The sequence below is a fragment of the Gymnodraco acuticeps genome, unplaced genomic scaffold, assembly GCF_902827175.1.
Source record: "Gymnodraco acuticeps unplaced genomic scaffold, fGymAcu1.1, whole genome shotgun sequence".
NCBI lineage: Eukaryota > Metazoa > Chordata > Actinopteri > Perciformes > Bathydraconidae > Gymnodraco > Gymnodraco acuticeps.
In genome coordinates, this window is record NW_022990949.1 from 47,228 (window position 1) to 60,505 (window position 13,278).

The 13,278-nt window shown below is 41.1% G+C and overlaps 1 protein-coding gene across 1 annotated transcript; it reads left to right on the forward strand.

The window, feature by feature from the left end:
- The first annotated feature begins 448 nt into the window (after positions 1–448).
- On the forward strand, positions 449–5,124 carry txnl4a (thioredoxin-like 4A). The gene is made up of 4 exons (XM_034235026.1): positions 449–616; positions 846–1,025; positions 4,499–4,602; positions 4,745–5,124. The coding sequence occupies exons 2-4, from the start codon at positions 873–875 to the stop codon at positions 4,914–4,916; spliced, it is 429 nt and encodes a 142-aa protein (XP_034090917.1). The 5' UTR covers positions 449–616; positions 846–872; the 3' UTR covers positions 4,917–5,124.
- The last annotated feature ends 8,154 nt before the right edge of the window (positions 5,125–13,278 follow it).

A 13,278-nucleotide genomic window follows, 5' to 3' on the forward strand; every position in this document is an offset into this window, starting at 1 on the left:
ATAATAACTCAGTATAACTGTGTCTATATTTGATTATAAAACGGATGAGGGTGTTCACTATATAGCTTAGGAAAAAAAGTCTGTCAGTCTGTTTGCCACATTTAGTTAAGTATGGCCTTGGTCAAGAATGTTTGAAGCGAGTACCCAAAACATTCCTGATTTGGATTTAAATCAATTACCATGCCTAGTGATGGTTTTCATTTCTCTTTCTTTGTGAGTTAGTCATAAAACAAAATAGATTACCTTTTTTTTTTACTTATCTAATGAGACCGACTTCTCGTTGTGAACGTTTTTAACCACAAAACATTATTTTTGTATGAATGTACTTTTAAATGCTCCAGTTACAGTTACGTATGTATGCATTTTGCTTTTGTTTTTCCTGTCGTACACATAGACTGTATATATAAACACAGAGGTCGGACAGTGACAGGAAAAACAAAAGCAAAATGCATACATACGCGTGACGTAATCACGTTGCCTTCACGTTGATGACGCGCGGCGCGCACACACGACGTTTACGAAAAGGTACACACAGCGGCAGCAATTACTAACGGTTTTTTGTGTAAAATAAGACCCAACAAGCATCGTTTAAATACGAATTCCCTTTCAATTTAAGGTAAGTATTTTCCGCATCAACATTTTTAATTCCTATCTAACTAGTAAAGCTTAATTATTTCCCCTTCTATACTTTACTTTGGCTTACGTCCATTCAAGCTAACTAGCTAGCATGCTAACTGCACATCTCAAACTACGAGCAGAAATCTGCATTTACAGCTGAATGTAAACTTAAGTTACTCTCACTGCCCTCTGATTAAGTAAAGCTAAAGATACATTTGTTTTTTCAGCGTGGGAATCGACACCTAAGGATCAAGATGTCGTACATGCTACCACATCTCCACAATGGCTGGCAGGTCGACCAAGCCATCCTGTCTGAAGAGGACCGGGTGCTGGTGATCCGCTTCGGACACGACTGGGACCCGACCTGCATGAAGATGGACGAGGTTCTCTACAGCATTGCAGAAAAGGTTTGTCCAGTGTCTTATTCAACCTTTTAAATATAGTAGTAGCCCCTCTCCTGTTTTTCCATGATCAATAGCATCACACACAGGGGTGGGAGAAGTACTCAGATCTTGTACTTGAGTAAAAAGTCAAGTCAAAGTCAACTTTATTGTCAATCTTCCAGTTTGTGTGTACAGACAGAGAGATCGAAATACAGTTTCATCAAATCTCGAATATAAAAATATGTGTGCAAATATGTATATATTATATACACAGAATCAAAGACACATTTTTACATATGCACACATTAAGACCTAAATAAAAACACAACAATCAATATATACAAAATAACGGTCACTTCAATAGTTGAGAATGTACATTAGTGCAAAATTGTATTTGTGAAGATTGTCAAAAAAAGTAGAAGTACCAGAGTGTAGGAATACTTTGTTATGAGTAAAAGTCCTGCAATCAAAATGTTACTCAAGTAAAACTACAAAAGTATTGGCATCAAAATATACTAAATTAACCAAAAGTAAAAGTAGTCATTCTGCAGATTGGCACATTTGAGAAAAATATATTTATGTTTTGATTGTAGTTATTTATGTAATCGTTTATTTGGCAGGGACAATGCACCGTAATGAACACTTAAAACATTCAAATGTGTCAAGCGTAACAGTGCCAGATTTAGCTTTGAGCTCATTTCCATCCGCAGTCCCTCACATAAAACATTTAAGAAAATTACATTTTATAAACATAGCAAAAACAAAATACATGATATGCAAAAAGTGCAAAAGAGCAAGAGCAGCATACACAAGTATTTATGACATGGTAATACAATATAGCAGCAACGACATATAAAGTGCAAGAGGAGATACCCGGGTATTAAAGTGCATTTAGCGGTGATTGCATGTCTGTTTGTTTCTCAACCATTCTTTGAGTTGACCTTTTGAGTTATTGATGAATTAAACCAGGGGTGTCAAACTCAAATACACAGTGGGCCAAAATAAAAAAATGGGTACTAGTCGAGGGCCGGACTGGTTCAATGTTTATTGCAAAACTTATTGAAATGAACTTGTTGCACATATTAAACCTGGAACTAACAAAGCTTCAATGATTGCCTATAAAAACAACATTGAATAATCAGCTGCATTCATTTCTTATGGCTCCATCTGCAGCTTTTCCAGAGTCATTTCTTATGATTACATTTTTCTACAGGCCAACAACAGCTTCAAAAAAACGATTTCCCTCAAAGAAACAAACAAACATGCCCTGTGTCTCAAGAAAGAAAGTGCAGAAGGAAACATGTAAACTCAGTGTGCTGCTCTGTGATGCTAGCTCAAGCAGATACTTGGCGTCTCATCTTGGGATCAAGTTCATCAATGTTTGGGCTCAGGCTCTGAGCTGAGGAAACCCTCAGGATGGAGTGAAGGTGCGTGCAATATACCGGCGGGCCAGATCTAATAGTAATTATAAATTAAATCCACCAAGGGCCTGATTTGGCCCCCGGGCCTTGAGTTTGACACGTGTGCATTAAAGTGTTCTCAAAGCTGGTAAAGGAGCAGCTAGTTTGAATGACTTTGTATACTGCAGGGTAGCTGGTGAATTTACTCCAGGTGGAACTAAAGTCTGATTTATACGTTGTTTAAATTTCACATCATTCATCCACATCTACAAAGAAACTAAAGGTGAGATACATGTAGCGGAGTAAAAGTGCAAGATTTACCTCTGAATTGTAGGGGAGTAGAAATACAACGTAGCAGAACATTGAAGTACTCAAGTAAAGTACAGGTACCCTTAAAGTTGTACTGAAGCACCGTAGTTGAGTAAATAAACATAGTTACTTTAATCCAGTGATAACACGAGGATCTGCTGTAAAAGCTTTCTATCCGTAAAGCAGCACGAACATCGCATTAAAAAATGAAGCAAGACGTTTACAATTCAGACTTAAACTTTGTATTTCAGTCAAATGTATTGTGTTTTATTATACACTCTAATGTTCACTCTCAAATGATATAAGTGCATAAACCTGAAACTGAATAACAGTTATGATCAGCTTAAGCACTGTTAAATATACACGTTAGCATTAACCTCACACACATTGATACTCAGGCAGAGGCTGCTGTACACGGTGCCATCTGCTCAGGAACCTTGAATTTCCTTTTGTTAGTTGGGGTAAATGTTGGTAAAAAAAAATAATATTTATTTCCAAGGAATAGTTTATTCTACACGTACAAAAACTAGGATACTATTTCAGATCAACTGTATAATTAAACCTTTCCAAATCCTTGGTGGTTATTAAATATTCAGCCTTTTAGCTCCAACAGAAGTGTTACAGATTCTTGTTCGACTTGACCTCAGCTGAGAATCATATACATTTTTCAAGGTAGTGAACATCATACAAGGGTCCTTTCCTGGGATGCTTCATATATTTTCTAGTGCAGATTTATGTTGTCCTCTGAAGGGATGTGAAGATTCATCACCATGTTCATCTTGGCGGTTTATTGCAGATTCCCATTACACTGTGTTATGTTGGGGTTGTCTTACTCTCAGTCAGCCGTGTGGAGACTGTTTTCAGGACATGCTGCTCAAAGCTATACAGATGTTAAAAAGCTGAGGCAGAGCAATCATGTTTCAAACCTGTAACTTGTGCTCTTTTGAAAGCATATTTAGACATGCCCATTCTTTTTCCCAGTGCACTAAAAAGGTGAGGTAAAAGAGGTTCGTAGCAGTCCACGAACAGTATGTTAAGCACTAGTTCATATCTTACATTGATTGAACTAAGATGGTTGACTGAACATTAAGAAACAAAATAACATTAAAACAACACTCAGCAGACAAATACCTGCTTAAAAGGTAGTCAAATGATAAAAGCAATAAGGCAAGTCTTGATCTCCCATGTGCTTTAAATGTGATTTTGGGACAACCCACATGTCGGCAGACCTGAGTGACCTAAATGGGACCTTGATGTAAAGGGTCAGAGAAAGGTAGTAAGCGAACAATAACATCTTTAAATCAATCTTGAAACGTACAGGGAGTCCGTGAAGGGAGGCCTGTTCTGACTAGCCTGTTCCTGATAAAGACGAGCTGATAACATGAGTGTTTTCAGGTAGCCATTGTAATGTAAATAACACAAATATGACATGTATTCAATTGTGAACTGGCAAAGCAGACGCTGTTATTTGTAAAAAAAACTAAAACACAATAGTCTAGGAGCAGTGTTCTGATCCACATTGTAAATAGCGTACATCCGTTGTGCTGCTCAGCCTGTAATGTTGAATACTTTGCTGTTTTATGATGATAGTTTAATATTTCATTATGCTACTGTGAACTGGAAAATTAATTGTTGCCATTTGTAAACAAAAACATTAGTCAAAGAGAAGTATTTAGATAAATCAAGTAACTAGCCTTCCCTCGTTGTGCTGTTCAGCCTGTAATGTTTGCTGTTCATGATAATGGTTTTACTGATTTATTAATATTCTACATATGTATTTCCTGACAGGTGAAGAATTTTGCCGTCATCTACCTGGTGGACATCACAGAAGTGCCCGACTTCAACAAGATGTACGAGTTGTACGACCCTTGCACCGTCATGTTCTTCTTTAGGTGAGCGCTCAATGGCTTTCATGTAAAAATCAATAAAACCCTTGTATAATAATCTGATTTAGAAGAACCAGGTTGCTGTTTGAAGACCTTCTCATGTCCGCTCCTGCCTGTCATTGAGAACTTAACGTTTGTGTCTCTACAGGAACAAACACATCATGATTGATTTGGGCACCGGCAACAACAACAAGATTAACTGGACGATGGAGGACAAGCAGGAGATGATTGACATTGTGGAAACAGTTTACCGTGGAGCGAGAAAAGGACGAGGTCTGGTGGTGTCTCCCAAGGATTACTCTACAAAATATAGATACTAATTTTTACTTTTTCCACCTTTTTGGATGTTTTTTTTGTTGACATGACACAGAGACTACATTTATGGAAGAACATTTTTTTTCCGCCAGTGAAACGAGACAACATTCTTGTTAATGATCATGTTTGTGCTGAATTGTGTCATCCATGTTTGTTGAGTGTACATTGTTGAGTTATTCAATTTCTTCAACAATAAACGTGTTTTTTCGTAAACCGTAATTTCTTGGAAACGGGTGCTAAAGAAAGCAGTCGCAGTGTAACATTCTTCATATCTGGATATTGTAATAAATGGATGGTGGTGGTTGTAAGGGAATCATTTGCTTAGGTATTCAACCTTCAACACAGTTCATCATTTTCTCCTCTCACGGTCTCCTTTCCCACGGCATAGGTCTACGGCCTTGGGTATTGCTGCTATCTCTCTTAAGGAGGGGCAGCTTGGGCGCATTGTTGTTGCCAGTCTATGACCGAGCACAAGCCGCCATGAGGTAGTTTACTGTTCAGGGACGAAGGTTCCCTGGCACACATTATTTTCTATGGACGAGAGCTCTAGTTAGATTCAGGGTCCATAATTGTTTAGTCTCACTGATAAAGAATGTTGATTATTACACTCCGAACTAGTTAAAACATCGAGCTGCAGAAGAGTTCTTCAACATTTGTTGTGGCATCTCAACCATGAGGTCAACTCGTGTCTTGTGAATTCTCCGGCCGAAGCTCCAAATAAACCGTTTAGTGTTTGCCATCAAAGCTCCAGCTCTCCTCGTGCCTCTGAGTCCTGACTCCAATTGCTTCAGAAGTTTCCCCCACAGTGGTTATATCTTTACATATACAGTGGGGCAAAAAAGTATTTAGTCAGCCACCAATTGTGCAAGTTCTCCCATTTAAAAAGATGAGAGGCCTGTAATTTTCATCCTAGGTACACTTCGACTATGAGAGACAGAATGGGGGGAAAGAATCCAGGAAATCACATTGTAGGATTTTTAATGAATTAATTGGTAAATTCCTTGGTAAAATAAGTATTTGGTCACCTACAAACAAACAAGATTTCTGGCTCTCACAACTTCTTCTTTAAGAGCCTCCTCTGTCCTCCACTTGTTAACTGTATTAATGGCACCTGTTTGAACTTGTTATCAGTATAAACGACACACTCCAAACACCACTATGGCCAAGAGCAAAGAGCTGTCAAAGGACACCAGAAACAAAATTGTAGACCTGCACCAGGCTGGGAAGATTGAATCAGCAATAGCAATCACCATCTTCTCCACCCTCTTGGACCCTCCAAAAGCCCCTCCCCCCTCCTCACTTCTGTCAAGCGACTTTGTTACCCACTTTGAAAAAAAGGTTGATGATATTCGCTCTTCTTTTTCTGACTCACCTATACTCACCGCTGGGTCACCAGACCTTCCTTCCACCAACACACTAACCTTCTTTTCCCCTCTCTCTCCAAGTGAGGTTCTTACCCTCATTACTTCTGTCCTCTGGACCCCATCCCTTCAAACCTCCTTCAGACTATCGCTCCTGATATTCTACCGTTTCTCACCCATTTCATCAACACTTCTCTAACTTCTGGTCACTTTCCAAACAGTCTCAAGGAGGCAAGAGTAAACCCTCTCCTAAAGAAACCCACTCTCAACCCGTCTGATGTTATAAACTACAGGCCTGTCTCTCTCCTCCCGTTCCTGTCTAAATCACTTGAACGCGCTGTCTTTAAACAACTCTCCTGTTATCTCAATCAGAACAACCTTCTGGATCCGCACCAGTCTGGTTTCAAGGCAGGTCACTCCACAGACACTGCTCTCCTTGCTGTCACGGAGGAACTGCACACTGCCAAAACTGCATCCCTCTCCTCTGTCATCATCCTGTTGGACCTGTCTGCTGCATTCGACACGGTGAATCATCAGATCCTCCTTCGCACTCTCCAAAAACATGGAGTTTCAGGCTCTGCACTTTCCCTCCTCACCTCATACCTGAAAGACCGTACCTACAGGGTGACTTGGAGAGGGTCTGAGTCCGACTCTTGTCAATTAACTACAGGGGTCCCTCAGGGCTCTGTTCTTGGTCCCCTCCTCTTCTCCCTGTACACAAACTCGCTCGGATCAGTCATTAGCCCTCATGGTTTTTCTTACCACTGCTACGCTGATGACACCCAATTAATTCTGTCCTTTCCCCGCTCAGAGACCCAGGTCGTTGCACGCATCTCTGCTTGTCTAGCTGACATCTCTCAGTGGATGTCTGCTCACCACCTCAAGCTCAACCTTGACAAGACTGAGCTGCTCTACCTCCCGGGAAAAGATTGTCCCACTCTTGACCTAACAATCAACATCGGCACCTCAGTTGTTTCCCCGACTCAGACTGCAAGGAATCTGGGTGTGATCCTAGATAACAACCTGTCCTTCACTGCAAACATCGCTGCTACAACCCGTTGCTGCAGATACACGCTTTACAACATCAGGAAGATACGTCCCCAGCTGACACAGAAAGCGACTCAGGTTCTGGTCCAGGCTCTCGTCATCTCACGCCTAGACTACTGCAACTCCCTCCTGGCTGGTCTACCTGCATGTGCCATCCGACCTCTGCAGCTCATCCAGAATGCAGCGGCTCGTCTGGTCTTCAACCTTCCTAAATTTTCCCACACCACTCCGCTCCTCCGCTCCCTTCACTGGCTTCCGGTAACTGCTAGAATCCACTTCAAGACACTGGTACTTGCTTACTATGCTGCGAATGGATCTGGCCCTTCCTACATCCAGGACATGGTTAAACCGTACACCCCAGCGCGTGCACTACGCTCTGCATCAGCCAAACGACTCGCTGCGCCCTCACTGCGAGGGGGACCCAAGTTCCCATCGGCAAAAACACGTGGGTTTGCTGTCCTGGCTCCAAGATGGTGGAATGAGCTCCCCATTGACATCAGGACGGCAGATAGCTTGCACATCTTCCGGCGCAAACTGAAAACTCATCTCTTTCGACTCCACTTCGAGCGTTAGAACTATTAACGAAGCACTTTTATACTAATAAAGGACTGGCTTACCTAAAGCCAGTTGAGTAGCACTTGAAATGTTTGGCTCTATGAAACCTGATGTACTTATATGATTCTGTTTTCTTCAAGGTTGTGTCTTCCTGGTCGAATGTACTTATTGTAAGTCGCTTTGGACAAAAGCGTCAGCTAAATGCAATGTAATGTAATGTAATATAAAGGTAAGCAGCTTGGTGTGAAGAAATCAACTGTGGGAGCAATTATTAGAAAATGGAAGACATACAAGACCACTGATAATCTCCCTTGATCTGGGGCTCCACGCAAGATCTCACCCCGTGGGGTCAAAAATGATCACAAGAACGGTGAGCAAAAATCCCAGAACCACACGGGGGGACCTAGTCAATGACCTGCAGAGAGCTGGGACCAAAGTAACAAAGGCTACCATCAGTAACACACTACGCCGACAGGGACTCAAATCCTGCAGTGCCAGACGTGTCCCCCTGCTTAAGCCAGTACATGTCCAGGCCCGTCTGAAGTTTGCTAGAGAGCATTTAGATGATCTAGAAGAGGATTGGGAGAATGTCAGATGAAACCAAAATAGAACTTTTTAGTAAAAACTCAACTAGACGTGTTTGGAGGAGCAAGAATGCTGAGTTGCATCCAAAGAACACCATACCTACTGTGAAACATGGGGGTGGAAACATCATGCTTTGGGGCTGTTTTTCTGCAAAGGGACCAGGACGACTGATCCGTGTAAAGGAAAGAATGAATGGGGCCATGTATCGTGAGATTTTGAGTGACAACCTCCTTCCAAGGGCTCTCAGCAAGGGCATTGAAGATGAAACGTGGCTGGGTCTTTCAGCATGAAAATGATCCCAAACACACCGCCCGGGCAACGAAGGAGTGGCTTCGTAAGAAGCATTTCAAGGTCCTGGAGTGGCCTAGCCAGTCTCCAGATCTCAACCCCATAGAAAATCTTTGGAGGGAGTTGAAAGTCCGTGTTGCCCAGCGACAGCCCCAAAACATCACTGCTCTAGAGGAGATCTGCATGGAGGAATGGGCCAAAATACCAGCAACAGTGTGTGAAAACCTTGTGAAGACTTACAGAAAACGTTTGACCTCTGTCATTGCCAACAAAGGGTATATAACAAAGTATTGAGATGAACTTTTGTTATTGACCAAATACTTATTTTCCACCATAATTTGCAAATAAATTCTTTAAAAATCAGACAATGTGATTTTCTGGATTTTTTTTTCTCATTTTGTCTCTCATAGTTGAGGTATACCTAGAATGAAAATTACAGGCCTCTCTCATCTTTTTAAGTGGGAGAACTTGCACAATTGGTGGCTGACTAAATACTTTTTTGCCCCACTGTAGAAGTGTTTTGCTGCATTGGTTCAAAGCTGTCCTTCCTACTACTCTCACAGTCGACTACAATGGGAAAAACGTTGTGCCATGCTGTAGCCACCCACAAAATGCTTGAAAAACTTTCTGCCCACAGTGTTTAAATTTCATTTATTCATTTGGAAACAAATCCAAATGCTCATAAATGTCAAAGTATTTCAGTGCACCCAGCTGTAGACGGTGGTGTAGAAAATGTAAACCTGACATATTAAAGCCTGAAGTCAGAGAGTGCATTTACCTCAAATCTCCATCAGGTGGCGCCAGAGATATTTGGCAGAATCACAGTGCTGCTGACAATCTTTCACAAGAAGTTATTTATTTAGCACTTGTGAAAAAAGAATAGTTTAAAGAAAAGGTTTGTTAAGTAATACGGACAAAAACATTTAAAATAGTAAAGATTTGGCTTTCTGCTAGTTTTCATCTGCAGTCTCTGGGATAGACACAACACAGTCCTCATGCAATACATAGTAGAAATACCACAAATAGTCAATTTGATCACAAATCCAAAGGTGTTTGAATAATTACTCCCAATGGTGTTTGAATAATTACTCCCAATTTATGCAATATAGACGCGCAGTACACGGTAAGTGCAAGGGGTAGTAACACAAGGATTAAAGGCAATTACTGTACTACTGAACTAATGGTAAACAAGCCTTTTCTATGGAAACTAATGGAACCAAACAAACCAAATACATATCATAGGTTACAAAAACATACAATTATACAAAATAATTGCACGTACAGCTTTGATTTTTTGTATATATCTTTACTTAATTATTACGTTTTTAATGCTCAAATTGAAGTATAATCAATTAAATTGCACTGGGACATCAGTCTCATTACAGTTTTCATCTGTTATCCATCAATGGCAGATATATTGAAATACTGAGAAGAAGGAGCACTGTAGAGAAAAGAGGAGCGAGACAGTTGAGAGTAAAGGAGTTGGACTCAGTCGATGAGTCTCATTAATATCCGTTAGCTGTCAGCTCCATCTCTTACAGCTGCAGACACTGAGACAGAGCCCAATTTGTGGAGTGATAAATGAGGTGAAAGGGGACGGACTGTGTATATTGTGTGTGTGTGTTGTGTGTGTGTGTGTGTGTGTGTGTGTGTGTGTGTGTGTGTGTGTGTGCCTCCACAGTGAAATAGCTCGACCTTCTCACCTCTCCTGAGTCAGACAAGTTGGGAGTCACTTGGGATCGGACCTCGGCTTCAGAGTATATGTGTGTGTTCTCTTGGAAATGTCACTGTAATGTCAGTATCGTGAAAACCACGACAGGTTGAATTCTGATATACTGTACATATTTTATTACATTTTTAGGTTGAGTAGTCATATTCTTATTGTACTTACTTTTCTGTACATTATCATAGGTCTTATTTTACCTGCCTTCTACTCTAATTAGACGGTCTGTCAAACGTACTCTTACCGTAACCTGAAAACAAAACAAAAAATCAAAAACAAACAAAGTCAACACAACAACCTACCACCACCTGACATCTTTATACTGTAATTATTATTGTTACATACATTTTCTTAAACCTAAATATGTTCATACAGCCCTTCCCTAACTTCAGAGAAACACATCTTCTTTAATATTGTAATAGTTCTCCGTGTTTGTGTAAACCTACTCTCTCATTATATGAGTATGTGTTAAAAGGCTCCCCCAAACTTAAAACTCTCCTCCACAACTCCCAACTCATCTTGGTCTGGTTGTAACTCCCCCCCAGAGAGAGAGAGAGAGAGAGAGAGACGGAGGGGAAAGACGTGGTTGGCTGAACAACAGCTGGCCGCCAAAAGGAGGTGAGGAGAGAGGAGGAGGCAATAACTGCTGCAAAAAACAAAACACCCTGTCCACACTCGGCTGCTGTTATAAAGAAAAAACCTAATCCCTCAGATATCAGCTTTTCACAACCCAGAAACGTGTTTTCAGGTTGAATGCCACTCGTTCTTTATGCATAACAATATAACATCTACAGAGTGACCTAATTGCATTAATGTGTGTACTCTGGCATGAGTGTATTTACAGTTCAAAATAAACTCATTTCCTCATCTCTCTCTGTGTGTATACCATGTTGACGACCCCCCCCAGGCCTTCCACGTCCTTTCCATTTACATTAACCTACAGTCTGGCTGCTTCTGTCTCTGTCTGGCGTGTCCCTGCAGGGCCTGTGTACACCATTACTGTGCCATTGGACTCATATGGAGCGTGGGGTCAAAGGCCGCCTCCATTGGCCCATTATGATTCACATTATCATGCATTGTTGTTCCCGATTACTGTTAATCAGCTCAGCCTCGGGGGGAAAGGAGAGGTCTGGACGACGAAGCGTATGGAGACGTGGCGGGATGTTCAGTACAGTGTGTGTTAGTGTGTGGAGAGGAGAAGTTTTCCTTAAAGACTGCAATTTACACTTTTGTACAGTTTGGTATTGTTATTACTGGATGCTTCAGTCTACCTACCTCACTCACCTTATACATACACAAACTTCAATACACCAAACATAAAATATTTACAATATATATCAATAATACATCTAGAATTGGAAAGAGTTCATGTATTATACAGAAACATTACAAGCTAACCAAAACCCCTAAAAACTCAACTTGTCCTTCTCTAATAATCTAAAATATGTATTTGATAATGCTTAATGCTGCTACATGTTCTCACTGTGTAGGTACTCAGATCCTTCACCTAAAAATGAATACAAATAAAAGTAATAATACCATATTTGTATCACTAACAAATACATGTAAGAGTTTTCTTTATGTTGAATTTCTTCAATGTGGAGCACAGTTTGAATAGTTTTTGTACTACTTAATGGTATTATGTCTAACCACCCCACGCTTTTTTAAGTAAAAAGTAACTACAAGTGTCAAATATACTCATACAAGTACCTCAAAATTATACTTTAGTAATGAGTAAATTGACTTTCCACCAATGCTTATTATTTAAATGATGCTATAGTAAATGTATTTGCCTTTTTATCTGCACTGTCCCCTGTGCTGTATCAACGTTCCTCCGCTGTTTGACGCATAAAGGATATTTATTGTGATATTGTGAATATGCACGCTCAGCCCTATAGCTGTGGTAATCCAGGATCTGTTCTCAACTGATACTAGTTAAATGGATCTGCACAGAGACAATGCAGCAGGATCATCTGGGTGCCGGGGGGCATGCTGGCGTCTCTCCATCCCCTCCCTCCTCCTCTTCTGGTCTGTCACTGTCCATGTGGGTGCCCAATATTGGGGGGAAGGGTGAAGGGCAATTGGCAATTTCTGGGACACCCCTCCCCCCTGCAGCATCCCCTTATTGGCACCAATACAAACACACACACGTGCACAAACAATGTGTTAACCCCTTCCTTTTACCCAGTAACTGTGTAGCTAACTGCGCCTCATCCAGCTTTGTGTCACATCCCATTTCGAGGCAATGGCTACAAAAAGTCAGCCTGAATCACCACCATGGGTCAAATTGCATTTTTTTGATTGTGAAAACAAGGATGTGGACCCCTTGTTGTGACATACAACATATTTCGACATGTTGGAGCAATTTCAACAAAGATTTAAAGAGGCCCTATTATGTTTTTTGGGGTTTCCCTTTCCTGCAGTGTGTCATGTATGTGTATGTAAATGGCCTGCAAAGGCTCAAATCCCAAATGTCTCTCCCCCACAGGATATCTTCTTATGGCGCATTTCCACTACAGCGCGGTTTAAGCGTGCCGTGCCGTGCACTGCCCGTTTTTGGTTGCGTTTCCACTTGGCATAGTACCGGCTAGCGGGTACTATTTAAGTTTTTCTGGCCCCATAAAATCGAGGTTCTTAGCGGGCCAACAACCACGGCCCGTCTACACAGTAGCGTTAAAAAAATCTTCCAACGCTTATCTGCCCATTCACTTTGAATGGGGTGACGTCACTTTGCCTCGCTTTTCGCCAAACTGCATTGTGGGGAAGCAAAGCGAAGATTTCCAGGATTTCCAGGATTTTCAGGATTCA